The sequence below is a fragment of the Atractosteus spatula genome, chromosome 22 (genome assembly GCF_055471065.1).
Source record: "Atractosteus spatula isolate fAtrSpa1 chromosome 22, fAtrSpa1.hap1, whole genome shotgun sequence".
NCBI classification, from domain to species: domain Eukaryota; kingdom Metazoa; phylum Chordata; class Actinopteri; order Semionotiformes; family Lepisosteidae; genus Atractosteus; species Atractosteus spatula.
In genome coordinates, this window is record NC_142727.1 from 10,329,741 (window position 1) to 10,346,082 (window position 16,342).

General features: G+C 42.7%; 1 protein-coding gene across 1 annotated transcript; it reads left to right on the top strand.

The window, feature by feature from the left end:
* The first annotated feature begins 9,404 nt into the window (after positions 1-9,404).
* Positions 9,405-15,135, top strand: rnf26 (ring finger protein 26). The gene has a single exon (XM_088940160.1). It carries the CDS (start codon positions 10,066-10,068, stop codon positions 11,458-11,460), a length of 1,395 nt encoding a protein of 464 aa, XP_088796286.1. The 5' UTR covers positions 9,405-10,065; the 3' UTR covers positions 11,461-15,135.
* Positions 15,136-16,342: the final 1,207 nt, after the last annotated feature.

The following is a 16,342-nucleotide window of genomic DNA, read 5'->3' on the forward strand; positions in this document are numbered from 1 at the left end:
CAGCCTCTGTTGCGACAGAACGCCTCTGTCCACGGTGTTGTGCGGGAGCACCTTAGAAGGAAGTCTTGGGAAACATCTCTGAAGATTCAGTGGAAACTCCTTACAAAGGCTACCCTCTCCAACACCAAACCCTAGCCATGGCAAATACATCCCAAAAACGTTGCATTTTCTACCAGTGGCAATGGGTCTGTTTCTCCCCAGGCATATGATTATTTTATATTCTAAACAATATTTATTGTCCCGTTTTAGATGTGGTGGTGGTGGTAAAAGATCCTGTCATCTCAAAAGAGTGTTTGGTTACGGACTCTGAGAATGTACCAGGTGTCCTTGGAATAAGCAATACTGCATCCAGGTCTGAGAGACAAGCATCACGGTCATTACTGTTACGAATGCTAGGTCTGCTCAGTCTTCTTCGGTTTGCTGTTGCAGTTTTCACTGCTCTGTATTAGGTGGCTGGGAATGCTGAATCAAACAAAACATTGTCAGAGTAATTTAGGAACACTCTGGTGACATTTAGTACTGACCGTGTGAGTATTTTGCTGACCTGTTGAGAAATTTAGTCATTAAATTAGGAAATGAGCATCTGATATTTGTGCACTAGATGCTTTAATGCTCTGCTTAATCCTCCTGAGCTCCAATCTCCATTTCTGAGCCATTGACAGTGGCCAAAGCAAACAGTGAGGTCAGGGGAAATATTTAGGTATTAACAATGTCCAGGACTCAGAACAAAATAGAGTTAGTCTTACTCGGGGTGATAGTGGTTGCTCAGAGTGATTTATAAGCATGAACTGCAGCTCCTGTCCATAGTCCTTCCCTAGTTGCTGGATACAGATAATTCAGATCTGCTGTGAAAATGAATCATTCCCCAGTCACATTGTGGCACCAAATAACATCGCAGTATATTATTAGAATAAAGTTAATGAGCAGACTTGTTCTTAGATGGACTGTTGAAAAGGGTACTTAAGGTTAAGGGGATATGGGGGGAGGGGTGGGACTGGCAATGTATACAGTTTTTCTTGTGAGAGCAAGGATCTTGCTCCACGGGGGCTGCAGTTCAATTTCACGCTTGAACTCTGCAGCCCAGGCTGTTGTCACTGTCACTGGCTGTACGGCTGAAGCACCTCTGTGACTGGGCTGCTCTCTCTCTCTCTCTCTCTCTCTCTCCGAGAATGAAGGGGAGCAGCTGCAGGCAACCAGAAAATAACGAGCGAGAAAATGCAGCTGTCAGAGACCGTGATTCCAGAAAATAACAAAGGAGCACAAAAAAAAAAGAAAGGACTCACTGGGAGATTGGATTCCCATGGTTTCGGTTAACATGGGGGTTTTTCTTTCTCAAGGTGTAAAAGCCTCCTGGTCGTCTCCGCACTTTCTCGCGCACAAACTGGCAAAAACGCCAGAAATGGAAAGGAAGGGACAATTGGAGCGTTTGCACAAGCCTTAGAATCCACCGTGGAAAAGAAACATTTCCTGTCTTAGAAAGTTTCACAAGCATTCCTTGTAAGTCCACTGCTGGCTATGGGAAATCTTAGACTGTTTTTTTTTGCAGGCATCTGAATGCATTTTTAAATCGTACCGATGGTAATAATTAGGGAGCGTGCCACTTATTATTGGTTACAGTGGGCGAGGCAGTCCAGATGTAGTATTCTAGCCTGCTGTGACGTGTGTGACCCCCATAAAGTGCCATGAAGTGAATGTGAGAGGCTCCAGTGGGTGAGGTTCTTGAATACCAGGGAAAGCATCCGCAGATGTCCTGTCTGGATTGGAATGCCATGCTGTAGGGTGTGGGACCTTGGACTGGCGCCACACTGTGTGGGCCCGACCGTGAAGAAACCCATGTCGTGTTGCTAATTGGTTTTTGGGATTACGTACTGTATACCACATCTCACTGAGATTTCATTGTCAGGGAGCAGGTCTCTGGCGGAAATGTATCACCGCAGTCTGGCTGGCTGGAGCTGTGGTCTGCTGTTTGCATGTTGTGTTATGGACGATACGTTGGTTAACAATCTAGGCTCTCGTGTCTCTCAGACACAGTTGATTGAGAATGCTTTCAGTCGTGAGAGATGGTTGGGAGTGTAAGAGTTGCTTGGGTGTGTTCCTGCCAATCAAATTTATAGACACCCCCAGGCAAAACGGCCTGAAAAGAAGACCACCCACCCTTGATTCCATGCATATTTGACGATGGATTTATCGATTCATGATGAGTGTACCCTGGTCCCAATGAGAAGAAGGGTTATTTCAATGGCATGACCTCAGTGTCAGAAAAAAAAATTGTTGCAGTGATAAATCATTTCCCATGTTCATGTTTCTCCATTGCAAAGCTGACCTTTTTAGAACAAGAGTGTCTTATTTACAGGGCTGGCGCAACCCATACTTGGGCCCGGGTGCAAGTAAATACAAAAGCCTCCTTCCCCGGCTTCCTTCTCACTAAGCCAGTGCACACAGAGCAAGAGAGCAGAATTAAAATGGGGGTAACATATTGAACTTAATACCTGGTAACTAGTTATTTAAAAGTGAAAAACATGGGCCTACCTTACAACTTGACTCGTCACCGCAAACTTAGCGATGATATCACTGATATCCACCTGCCTTGCGGTGCAGTTCTCTATAGACAGCAAAGCCAGAGCTGACAGTCTTTCCTGTGACAGGGTGGACCTTGGATAAGTTTTGATCAACTTCAGTTTTGCTAAACAAGCTTTCAGCACTGGCGACAGCAACTGGAATTGTTAAAAACAGTATGGAGAAACTTCAGTTTTAACAAGCCCATTTTTTAAAAAAAATTGGGTATTTGTCAGGCAGGGTAGTATATAAAGAGGAAGAATTTTTATGGTCTTTTTAAATTACATTCTGAAATTTAAATGGAATTGGCTTGGAAATTACAAGAAGGAAAGAACAAGAAGTTTGCACAGGGTACGGTATGTAGTCCACAATGCCTTTATATTTAAAGCTCAACCCCGTTCACTTAACCCTTACTTGCGGCTGTATAGGATCGAATTCACTTTTGGCAGGTTTCACGTTTCCATTGGATTATGTGGAAAGTGATGGAAGTCTGTCTCTTGGGCCTCAAACTAGCTACGCTGGTTTATTTAACAGAGGGTTCGTAATTTTTGGGACAGTTGGGGTAGTTTAAATAACACCAAAAAAGGAAAATAAGTCTCAAAGCCTGTTGGCTCTGACTCACCAAGATAAGATTGAAGGCATGCTTCACATTGTGCATTTATTTGTTAAAACATTCTATCGTGTCTAATCTGAGTCGGAAGCAAATGTTTGATCATTGGCAACAAATGCAATTGAGCTATTTTGGAACCTCACAGGCTGCTTTTCCACACAGCAGAAGGTTATTTTGGATCTCGATCAAATGGCCGTGCTGTGGAAAAAAAGTTTATCATTTCCCAAATACCATTAGTGTTAGTGCACAGTGATAGGTAAATCAGGTTGACCATTTATAGTTTCTCTCATGCCTTCGTGCCTGCCAATTTCAACTCTTTAAGGAATGCCAGAAGTACTCAAATAAGGATACAAAGAATAATAAAGCTATAAGAAAAGAAAACCAGACAAATTATGAAGTAATAAACCATTTCATTTCTGTGAAGTGAACTCTGTCTCCCTTGAGACAGAAGGAGGGAAATTAAATCCAACTCTTGAGCTGCTTGGAACTGAGGGAAAACGTCTGTGTTTGCCTTTGTGTTTAGAGATTAGGATCAGCAAGCCAGTCTTTGATTCGCTAGCAGAACACCCAGCACACTTATTTATTTTACTAGTAATATTCATCTTACTTTTGACAAATGAACAATCTTAAATAACAGCACTGGATACTCTGCATATGTAAAGCGAGCCACTGAAATAAAATATTATATATTAACCATAAACTGTTTCATTCCACTGTTGAACAATTTTCAATGTAATCAAGGCAGTCAGTATTAGAAAAGACCCTGTGCATAACTAACAGAAGTTCTTGATATCAGGTTTCCCCCGATTCTGGAGAGGGAGGTTGGACTTCAGACAGGGTACTTGGGAGAGCTTATCGGCTGTAAATGTGAAAACAGAAGGAGGTAGACTTGCGCAGCAGTGACAGTTGTCAGATCCAGCCCGGGCTTCAAAATGAATAAAACAGTGCTTTACAGAATAGGTGAAATTCCCAGTTGCATAGATTTGTTCATTCATTGTCGAAATTAATTTAGTAGCATTCGTTAGCAGTGTGTATTTTGCTCTCTGCTGCCGATGTCGTAATAAAGCTTTACTCTGGCATTGAGACCACAGTGTTGAGCTCGCTGCTGTGGATGAGCTAGTATTTACACAGTGGCCGGCCACCTGTCATTCGGTGGTAAGTAATTCAACAGGAGTCCTGTACCACCTGGAGGCAATTACAATTCCAGAATTATTAAGTTCAACGGGGTTCCAAAACTCTGGTGTAAACATGAGGCAGGATTCAATCAGAGGTAGACTGAGAAAGGGAGTAGGTTCACCTCAGTCATGATGAGCTCCTCTGGAACTTCCATCCTATTTGGTCCTTTATAACTCAAGAAGCATTAGTGCTAGTTATTTAACTTTGTACATGCCTCTTATTGGACAGAGCATTGTAATATCTCTAATGTGTCTTTGAATATGTGTAGCTCTTGTATTATACAATCACATGCAATATGATCTTTTTCCTCCTTCTGTCAGTAATCCTCTTCCCAGGCATCCAACAGCTATGTTTGTTCTATCATCACTTGCGAGAATCCTCTAACTTGGCACTGAAAGGTCAAAGATATTTTTTTTCTTCATCACTCCTCTAAATATGGACTGCAATTCACTTCCACTTTCCCTCAGAGCATCTCCCAGGTTATAAGCTCACAAAAGACTCCATATGGGATTGGACCAGAGCAATACAAGAAGTGTGGATCTCATACAGTTAGGGTACTCGCCTGGGCACAGGCTGGGATCCATGATCAATGATTTGTGCGTTCAAACTTGGATCAGGATTCCCCAAAAGGCCATGGCCGTTCCACAACTAGCTCTTTTAATTGTTAGTCGATAAGTTATATGATATTTTTGAAGCCTCAATAATGTGGCTGGAAGAGCATTCCATACTCCGACTACTCTGGCCAAGACTAAAGGGATCCATCTTTGCTGGATGGATTCCAGAGCAGCAGTATATTTTTTACAGGTTAATAGCTGTGGGGATAAAAGATAACTTAATTCTGTGGCATCTGGGTAGTCTAAGTTAGTCTTAAGTAAGCCCAGATGAAAGGAGTTCAAATTCACTGTGTAAGGCGTGGTCATGACAGTCAATGATTATATTGGCCTTCACCACTATTAGTTTGACATAGATATCTGAAAGCTGTAGCTGTTGTGCACCAATACCTTGCTACCTTCAGAACCCTGCTCAGTCTGTTTTATTGCATGCATTAAGCTTACCATACAAGGCTACTGAAGTGAATGTTAGGACAGTTTTAATGGAAGTTCTATAGAATAAAGTTAATGTTGTAGTACACACATTAAAACAGAGTTTTCTGAGGAAGAACAATCGCTGTTGGCTCTTCTTATATTTGGCATCTGTATATTTACTCAAAGGTTAGTTTGTAATCATCAATAGTGCCAAGATATTTGTAACTGTAGTTTCAATTTCTTGCTCTTCAATGACTGGGTTTTGCAGCTAGTCATTACTTTCTATAATCAATTATCTTGTCTTTGGTTTTTGACACATTAAGTGGAAGGAAGGAGTTGTTCCGCCATCAGTGTCTTATAGGAGACTGACAATGACAGAGTAATCAGCAAACGTAATGGGTTGTTTCTCCTCAAAAGGGTTCATATACAGAATGTATAGGATGGGGATGCACACTCCCCTGAGGAGGCCAAGTGGAAGAGCAAAGCGACTTTAATATAAGACCATTTACCCTCACTTTTGTGTGATCTTTTGGTCAAAACTTCTAAGATCCAACCAATATTGAAGTGTAGACCAAAACTGGAGAGTAATCTCTTCACTAGCAAGTGTAGTTGAAAGGTGTTAAGGTGGTGACTAATGTTGTACAGAATCTTATAAGGGAAGTCTTACTCATGCATTTTGCATTTAACACTCCTGATGTAACGTCTTTGCTACTGTATATCTAAACTTTATTTGTGCTGATCAATGTTCTCCCAGAACTCACAAGTGCAAATATTTAAGCATTTTGTCATAAGAATGAAATTATTTTTTTGTCTTCCTTATTAGTTATATATTTAATTGTAATTATAGGCTTTGATTGGGTTTTGTTTCCCCTCTGTATCTTATAATTAGATTTTGTGCAGGATAGGTTCCCACTGTCAATTAAGTGCACAAGCTGTGTGGGATGAAAGGGTGCTGTTGTTAAACACCTGTGATTGTGTATCTTGTCCAAATAAACACATGTATTTAGTGCATGTATGGGCGGCATTGTGACGCAGGTGTTAGCATTGCTATCTCGTGGTGCTGGGGCCCTGCGCTCAATTCCTCAATATCTAAACGGAGTATGTTCTCCCCATGTTCATATGGGTTTCCTCTGGGTGCTCCAGTTTCCTCGTGTAGGGTTAATTGGCTTCTGGGAAAATTAGCCCTAATGTTTGAGAGTGTGTGTTTGTGTCTGTCTGCCCTGCAATGGAACCCACCCAGTGTGTATCTTTCTTTGCACCCATTGCTTGCTGGGAACCTGGCAACCCTGTAGGGGATAAAGCATTTAGAAAATGGATGGATGGAAGTACGTGTGTGAGTAGTTGAGCTGGGCAGTGATACCTCATATTCTCATATTCATATTTAGTCAAATTGTAAAATGAACGAATATTAATATACCTCCCTTAATATACACAAGATCAAGCCAAAGCTGACAATGGACTGAAAAACAGGCATTCTCAGCCGCAAAAATGAAACAATATGTCAGCGTGAAAGTTAATTATGGCTCAGCACCTGCTCTACATTCTTTCCTTATGCAAGAAGAAAAAAATCTTCTAGCCCCTGAGCTGTAATATAAAATTTTACATGTTAATCAGATTTCCACCATGTAGAACTGAATAACAGGAATGCTGAAAGACAGAGAAAATTAATCATATACAGCCAAGCAAGTGGGTTAGAACTTCTGAACTTGTAAAGAGGCCAGGAGACCGCAGATGCTGACATCTCAAACGCTCACAGTCTGGGCAGCCAGCTCATCGACAATCATGGAAGAATCTGCAGACCGGCCAGATTCACACTGGCAGAGCCCACATCTTGGCAAGCGACTAGGCTGTTTAGTGCCTTTTTTACCCCCAAAAGAAAGGTTCTCATCATGTCTAAAAAAACATACAGAAAAAAAAAACTTTCTGACTGCCCGGGATGAACTTGAAAATAACTTGATATTCTCGGAGGGCAGGGGAAAAGGCAAATATTTTTTTTTTCTGAGACCAAACATGGGCATATGTAGGCTTTGAAATGTTCTAGGAATTACTTGGTTTTCAAGCAAGTATGCGGGCGAGCTCTTTTTGTAGAGAAAGTGTCTGATGTGATGAACTCGTTGTGTCAGGGGAGCTGTACTCTGGTCCTCAACGACCGAAATCCAGCTGGGTTTTAAGGTCACAGCCTCGTTATTAAATCTCGGTAACAAAACAAATTATTTGATGGTATTGCAAAAGGTAAAATCGTGAACTTTGTGAAAGTACTGTATGGTCACCAGGCCGTCTCGATGGGTGAGAGCGAGAGTTTGTGAGAATTGTGACGTGTAAGTGGCCCTTTCTGCTCCGTTTTCTCTAGGTTTGCTTCCCTCTCTGCTACAGGGTCTCGTCCTGTACAGGTTTTCCTCATCCTGGTGGTCCCCACATTCCTGCAAAGTTTCATTTCTTCATTAAAACGTTACCTAAACTAATTAGCTGCTTGACTGGAATATTTGCACTTTTTTTTTTCTTACTCAGAAGTTTGTGATATTATTTTATTTAGGAAATGCAATAGTTAAAATGTAACCTCCAACACGTTTAAGGGCTGAAAACAGTTAACCAGTTTAAATGAATTCTATTTAAATTAATTAATTCAGTCAATTAAGAGCTCAGTTTGTAACTGAGAGGTGGCCAAACAATCTCTGGATCTCCGGGATCAGGACTGGGAACGCCTGCTCAATCACATCTCTCTGTGCTTTACACTACACTTCACTCTACACTGTAAGCTATTGTCTGGAAAGTATTGGGAATGATATACCGGAAACTTTGTTCCCAGTCCAGCATTCGTCATGGGTTGTGATGAGAGAAGTTATTGTTTAAAAAACTGCATTGAAGTTAATTCACGGTATTGAAGCTGAATGAGCTGCGTGAACAGTACTTTAGGAATGCTGCACTGCAGTAAATCGGAGAACGAAATACAGAAACACTGAACGAAATATAACGTTATCAATACAGCCAACAAGCGGGTCGGAGCCCTTTGGATAAAGAAATCTATACTTCGTTTAAAACGAATCAACCATTTTCTCTACGCTACCAATTGTGAATTATTAAAGGTGCACTCGAGTAAAATTAATTGAATTAATTTAATCCCGGTTTAAATGTGTGTATTAAATTCCTTCAAGTCCCAAATGATTACTATTTCTTACTGATGTTTTATTAATTTCGTGATTGCACATTCTCTATTTTTTAACGAGCTCAGTAACCAGAACATATTTAGTTATACCTAGCGTTCAATACCATACAGAACAAGTATTCGTCATGTTATTATTTGAAAATTGGAACAGGGCTAAGACATTCTCTTGCTCAGAAGTAGCCCCGCCTGTTTACGACTGAAAGGACCAATAGAGATGCCGCTCAGTCTCAGCCACCCCCCCGGTTTGGAAAACAAAACCGCAAAACTACATTTGAACAGACTAATCACAGCCCAGGTGGTATTAACCCTTGCCTCGCACACATGTACTAAGAGTTTATGATTATTATATTATAGCCTTATTAGGATGTGATCAAGCATAAGGAATAATTTTAGGAACACTTTTCTTCTATAAAGACCTAGTATATGCATTAGACGTATGAACAACACACATACCTGAACTAGTATTGCGCAGAGTAATGTTTTATACATCGCCCTGCATCTACAGGGACACTACTTGTGTGGTATAAAGACAGGTCATGAATACGACTATCAAGTCCAAGTTTATTTATCAAATGCACAACAATACGGCGTGCAGCAGTAGTTACTGGCAATGAAATGTCTTTTATTGCATGCTATGCATGTTTGTGTGAAACCCTGTGATGAATGATTAATGAACATCTTACTTAAGCCATCTGTTTTGTTTGGAGTGTGTCTAGCATGTTTTTTGTTTTGAGAGCATGTTGACTTAAAAATGCGTCGTGCACACCTTGTACCATAGATAACGTGGAGGATTGTTGTATCGGCGCTCGCTTGCTTCAGCCTGGCTATCTCCTTGGCACCTCGTCGATCGGCTCAACGTTCTGCTGATAGAAACCGAAAACAACATGGCCGCGGCCAGGGCAATCTAACTTTTGTTTGGTAGTTTCATAAAAAGTTTGATCGTGGCTGTCGTTGTTTATTCCCCCCCCCACAAAAAGCAAAGAGTTCATTTCGAGATAAACCATCGTAGTCCCTGAAGAGACTGAAGATATTTCCTGCCTCGTTCCAGCTCTTAGCGGCTTTGCTGATTGATGAAGTGCAGAAGCTTTGGATTGGGAAGTCAGTATTGACCGTCTAAGATCAAACTAAATGCCGTTGCAAAGTGTTATTTTGCGTAGATGTTAATTTAGAGTACCAGCGTTAAGTAAAATCCTCAACGGTAGTCTACGTTTCCAAAGGTTCTTTAATTCTCAAACTAGAATTTTGAAGGAGCAATGTATACGATTTCCGTCTTATTTTAATTCCCTTGTATTTTTGTAAGCGGACTAAACATCTAATTAAGAATCGGAACTGTAAATGTGCAAAAGCTCTATGGGTTGAAAGTGGTTAGAAGAATCACACAGGAATAAAACAGACACAAGTGCTTCGACGGTCATAATGTAGCATTTGGAGAAAATAGCACGTGTGGTTATGTCATCCCGATAAAAATAAAAGGAAGCCACTGAATATCGGTAAAACATTCCAAACCCCACTCTAATCCGGAAAGCAAGCAAGAAATGGGTCTGGTGTACTTCGTGTTCTGCTTCATCGGGCGATCCATAGACTTGCTGTGCTTCATGTTGGACTTGAATTTTTGGATCGTCAACTCTTTGATGAGGCTGCTGTGGGCTGTGTTCTCCTTCATCTACCATCTGCCCGCGCTCATCACCAACGCGCTGCTGGACTGCTGGAACCTGATTCTGCTCGGCCTGCTGTCCGCGGCGGAGGCGGCCGTGGGGTTGGCGCAGGGCTCCCTCAACGTGCTGGGCGGCTGCCTGCGGGCCCTCTGCGGCGTTCTGGAGAGCTTCAAGATGGTGGGCCACCTCTCCTCGCACGTGCTCCTCCGGGCCAGGGACCTGCTGCACCGCGGCCTGCTGTCGGGGCAGTCGGTCCTGCGGCAGCTCTGCGACGGCTGCGGCATCGCCCTCAGCCTCGTCCTCTACTTCGTCAACACGGTCGTCAACATGCTCCTCATCGGCACGCAGAACTGCTTCGCTCTGGCGGCCGCCACGTGGGAGGTGGTGTCCGGGCCCTTCCAGAAGGCCCTCGAGCTTGCCCTCACTCTCTTCAGCTACCTCTCCAGCAGCCTGGTGGGCACGGCCATCCTTCTGTGGACACCCTGCCAGGTGGCGCTGGAGTTCCTCTGCTCCCTCAGCCATATTTTCATCAGCGTCTTCCTGCTCAACCTGTACGGCCTGGTGCTCACCCTGGGCATCGTCTCCGCCACCACCCTCTACCTGAACCCCGACCTGTCCCGGCGCGGGGCGGACCGCACCCTCCGCTACATCAGCACCGTGCCCGCCCTCTACCGCCTCCAGCGGGTCCTGCAGCGCCTCTACCTGCTCGCCCTGGCGCGGGCGCAGGCTGTGGTGGAGGCGGACGTCTGGCAGCGAGGCACCTGGCCGGGCAGCCAGGCCGGGCACAGAAGAGGGGCTACGCAGGCAGCCACACCAGCGGGAGGAAGTGTGGGGGCTGGCGCCGGGGAGGTCAGGCAGCCAGGGGTCATGGAGGAAGAAAGACCTCCAGCGGGCGGAACGGCCGCCCTTATTCAGCACGCCCTTGGACCCCCAGAAAATGCGGGCGGGCAGGGGGACGAGCCCCCCGAGAACAGTACCCAATCCGCCTCCGCCACCCCCAGCTCCAGCACGGACAGACCCTTGCAGCGGCGCCCTTCAGCTGAGGGGTACAGAGGGCCGCCCCCAGACAGCCTGCTGACCATGCTGAAGGAGCACGAGGAGAGGAAGAAGTGCGTGATATGCCAGGATTGCATCAAGACCGTCCTGCTGCTGCCCTGCCGGCACCTGTGCCTGTGCCGCGACTGCGCCAACATCCTCCTGCGCCAGCCCATCTACCAGCACAACTGCCCGCTCTGCCGCCAGATGATCCTGCAGACCATGGACGTGTATCTCTGAGCCGATGGGCTTGAGGACCGCAAGGAAGTTTTTACACTAATGCAAAAGCAGTGCCTGCTATTGATGCTGGCAGGAGGGTGAATTGCAGGTTAATGAACCAGCTTCTCAATTAATTAGATAGCCTCTCATACACTAATTTACACTTGTAGATGTTCCGCTCTGTTCCATCTCTGGCTCTAAAAGGCAGCTAAATAGTCAGTTGAATGGTTAATCAGCCATCAGTAGACAAGTAGCAAGATCTCACTCCAAGTGAGTGATCAAGCCAGGACTGGAAAATGCAGTTCCATCGGTATTTTATCATCTTAGTTCAGTCCATTTCTGGAAGGTGTGCAAGGTTTTCAAACTGTAACAGATGTGTTCATTTTTAAGTCTCATTTTGAGATGGACTTTTTACATTATTATTCATTTTTCTTGTTTTGTGTATATATAGTAAATGCCGGCAGACTAATATTAACTCATCTGTAAAAAGCCATAGTCCCTTCTTTTTTGGCACGGAAATATAGTCTGGTCAGTCCTATTGCATTTCTGCCTGGTGCTCTCACCATCTGGTTGTCCTTTTCCACTGGCTGTCACTTTTGAATGTGATTATTTTGTCTGCTGCTCTGCTTTTTGACATAGTTGGGATAATGTCCTGAGCTCTTGAGGCTTTTTCTGGGAAGTGGGAATTGATCACCTCTAGCAGTTCGAGTAGGGATCAGTTCCAGGTTTTCCTTTGCAATTCCCTATCCTGATCAGTTCTGTAATCTAAAAAAAGAAATTGGAATTCAAAATGTAGACTTGACCCCACCTCGGTCAGCAGTGAGCACAGCTGAAAAACAGCAGTGCTCTGTGCTGGGTTTCTGAACTCAGTTTATCTGTGCGTAATCAAGGTCACTTTCTGAAGGCGTATTAATGCATTAACTGAAGTTCCCCTCTGTCTTTCAGTCAAACTAGCTTGTGAGAGTTGAGTGCTACATAGCACCCATGTGTGATGCATCTTACAGTGCTTTCTGTACATCTTCTTGAATAATCCAAGCCAAATGCACTATTGTACATAAGATTGTGTACTGCTGTCTGTATTAAATTATCTCTGGGATGCCTTTCAGCCTGCACATGAAATTGCACTCTCCTTGTTCAATTAAAATGAGTTTCCATCACTCGTGATCACACCAGCCCCATCCTAGGTGTTAATACTGTGGCTTGCTGTCCCTTCTCAGCTGTGATCAGGCTGTATATTTGCACCCTGCTTCTAGATGTCTTCAGGCAGGATGAAATAGGCACTGGTGGCGCAGTCTTGCCACGTGAAAACAACCCGCTTGATATGATGGCCTGAGGCTGCTTCTAAAACTGTGTAGCTAGTGTGCTCAGCCAGTTATAGGCTCTCACTGGCTTGATGTGAAGAAATGTGCAGTACAGTTTACAAAGTGAGGTGGCTTTTCTTGTGTCTTCTTTGCTGAAGGCTAATGTCTTGAGATTTTACACACTTGTCCACATGCTTGCATACTGGGTTTTCCGAGCCATTCGGTCAGTTTCAGAGGTGAAAGCTGAATTGCCCACTTTTTATTTAGTAAATGTTCTGATTTAAAAGGTGCAGATTCCACACACAGCTGAATAGTGTAAGATACATTTGGTAAAGAGAGGGTATCAGACATTGCCTTGGTTGTTCTTTCAAGCTTTTAGCATTGTTGGGTTATTTTTTAATTGTGTTTGTGTTCTCTAATCCTCACCTTTCATTTCAGATGCGCTTCAGCTTCCTTTCTAGCGCTGTCAAAAGAAGACACCAGTCATTGATCTGTTGTCTGAAATTACAGCTGACGTGATGTTGGAATGGAGGTGCTTACCTTTTATTTGGGCCTTGACTAAAAGGGTATTGATCAGCATTCTTTGGAATATAACATTACAGATTTACAGCAGGAAAACGCCTCTGTTTTGTGCTTGCAATTAAATTAGTTTGTTTTGGTCGCCAGAGAGCTGCCCTGAGTGCAACAGATAGAAAAAGAACAAATTCCGATAAGACTTTGTTTGGCTCAGAGGAGTGTGAAAAGTTCTGGAACAAAAAAAAATATCTTGTTTATTTTGATCTGCCTTCAGTGATTTAAGACCTCTTCAGATGTCTTCTATTTCACTGTGTTTGAATCTTGGCCAAGCTTTTTACTGCCACTTTAGAAGATTTTTATTTTCTCAAAACATTGAGTGACTTTTCCCATTCCATGCTAAACAAATGTAATTCCTGATAATGTTATTTTTTCTGATTCCTACCTCGGATAGTAGTTTTTATTTTTTGGTCTTTGCAGTTTACTAGATGTTGCAGGATACAGAAATCAGTCCCAAAGGAGCTGTGTTGTCGGGGTCCTGTGTTCTTGACTCTTCTACATTGAAAAGTGCATTATTTGTCTTGAGTATTAATGCTTTTTTTTAAAGATGCTGAATGTTCATGGGGTAGTGAAGGAGTCAAGTCAAATGTAGTTCACTTTCGCACAGAGGAGAGTTTCTGGGCCTCTGTCTTATGCACTCAATATTCCTTTGAAATTTTCGGAAGGTAAGTTAATCTTGTATGGTTTGACAACAGTGTTCTGTAACAGATGTGAAACTTTCTAAAAACACCTTGATATAATGTCTTGACATTCTAAGTTGTGCTACTGTTGAGATGACTTTTCTGAAAGCAGGACATCTCCTTACCTCACCATACTGTTTAATCTGTGTGCTGTTCTCTCTTATGTTGTAATGGCTACGCAGTGTTCTGGTTTAGTGTTGGTTGAAAACTGGGACACTGCTTGCTCCATTTTGTTTTCCTTAAAAACATTCCAAATGATAACTCACATTTATCATTCATTAATTTACAAATAGAAGTAAAATCATTTTAGCAACATTGAGATTTAGCGACCAAGGAAGCTGGTTGTGCCATCGATTGATTAGTCTTTAATAACTAAAGTTCTGTTCAGTTCAAGCCCCTTTGAAAGTATGTGTCTTTCCTGATTCAGACATTTGCGCTGGATTCATACATAAAACAGCAGGTCGCAATGAAACATCAAAGGGCAGATATTCTCTTCACAGAAGCTTTTCTCCTTCCTGAGATTCAGAGCTGAATGCTGTGCTCTAGTGCCAGTGATTGATTAGGAAATGTGGGCCTAGCTTGTTTGCACAAAAGCCGGTTGAGCTCTGTAAAATGTTATGTATTTGTGGTGGCTCTTCAGGTCCACTCTCTCAAGCACTGAAGGGACAGGGCCTCAACACTTGCTAAAAGCTTCCTTCACTTAGCTTGAGTCAGAGTGGTAAAATAATCCAGACAGAAGCATTCCAGTTGATTGCTGGCTGCGCTTGGGTCCATGTCTTCAAACACGTAGGCTTTTCATCATTCCGTGCGAGCTGATACTAAAACATTTGGCTTTTCCTTTCTTAATCATTGCCGCCTGTGATCATGAAAACAGAAGCAGGTGCTGTAATTGGCAATTTTAGGAGTGTTTGGTTAACTTAGATGGTGACGGGGAACCTTTTAAAATGATGCTGGGAAAACAGCTGTCTCTTCAAGTTCATATAGTTCATATAGGTCCTGGAGCTCTTACTTTATTCTATGGGTTGTTGCAATAAACTGTGAATACTTCATTGAACCTTTTGTATGTCCGCATCGATGAAATGTCTGTGCAATGATTCTGAAGTCAGTATTTTGACAAAAATAAATGTGCTTCTTTATAAATACTGAACTGTTGGTGTTTTTTGTACTACATTATGTATACAATTATAATTTATTTCTGCAAGTATATATATGTATTATACGGTGTCCTAAATATCTGTGTAATATATATAGTATGCATACACCAAAGAAATAGCACCAAGAATCATATGACAAAGTTCTGGTTTCAATGTTGTTTAAAAAAATAAAAGGTGCTATAGTATATCTGTACCAGAAATAGTTGAATACCAGACATTTATTCAGATCTCTAATTATTTCTTATTACTCCAGCAACAATGTTCAAGAAGATCTGCTCCTTGTAATTCCTTATGGATGGATTCTGGATTTAGCTCTCTGCAAGTGCAATGGAATCCTGTCTCTGAATCGAACTGTAGAGAGGCCACCCTATGTGTCCTGTTTCCCTAAGGTATAAAAAGAGGTAACACAGAAGACATTGAGTAATAGCATTTGTCATCATGGCTGGAAGGCTCTATGAAGCCTGGAGGCAAATGATCATAAACCACTACAATTTGGAGGATGGCTAAAAAAGAATCTACAAAACTAAATGTGCCACTTTCCCCTGCAGTGTCCATTGTTAAGAAACAGATAGAGTGGTAGCCTCGCCAGGTAGAAGATGGCCTGTGTCTTGTTACTGTGGACTCTGGAGGCAACAGCTGGAGTTTTGTGCCACAGACTGGCATCTACAGGATTCAAAGTGTCCATAAGGATCATTCAATAATAGGCTACATCCACAAGGCCCTCCTGCCTGGCTTTCACTGAAGAAACCTCTTCTGAGGGTGAGCTGCAGTACGCCAGGCCAGGCCTCTGCTAAGAGGTGAACTGAATCAGTTTACCAGCACTATTACTTATGGGTGAATTAACTGCATTCAGGCAGAAGGGTTAACAACTTCGTTTCAGTCTACAGTGAAGGTAATAGCTCACAATTCCACCTTTTAGCTACATTTAAAGGACACTGAAGGCAGTTTATCTTTGTTACTTTTCATCCAATCTTTTCAAGAATGGATTAGGGTGGAAGATCTTAGTCATTTAGCCAAGATCGCTAATAATCACAGTTCTCCAGAATCTAGAGGTATTTGTTACAGTTTATGGTATGGAATGTGTAATCAGTAGATGGGCATGATAATACGATTCAGTTTCATGGTTTACTGTATGATGTGTGATGAAAGTTTTCAGCTGCTTATATACTTATTGATCTACATTTGGGTTCTGACC

Excerpts from the sequence above, each read along its gene's own strand:
- rnf26 (XM_088940160.1), top strand. The coding sequence starts at position 10,066 with ATGGGTCTGGTGTACTTCGTGTTCTGCTTCATCGGGCGATCCATAGAC.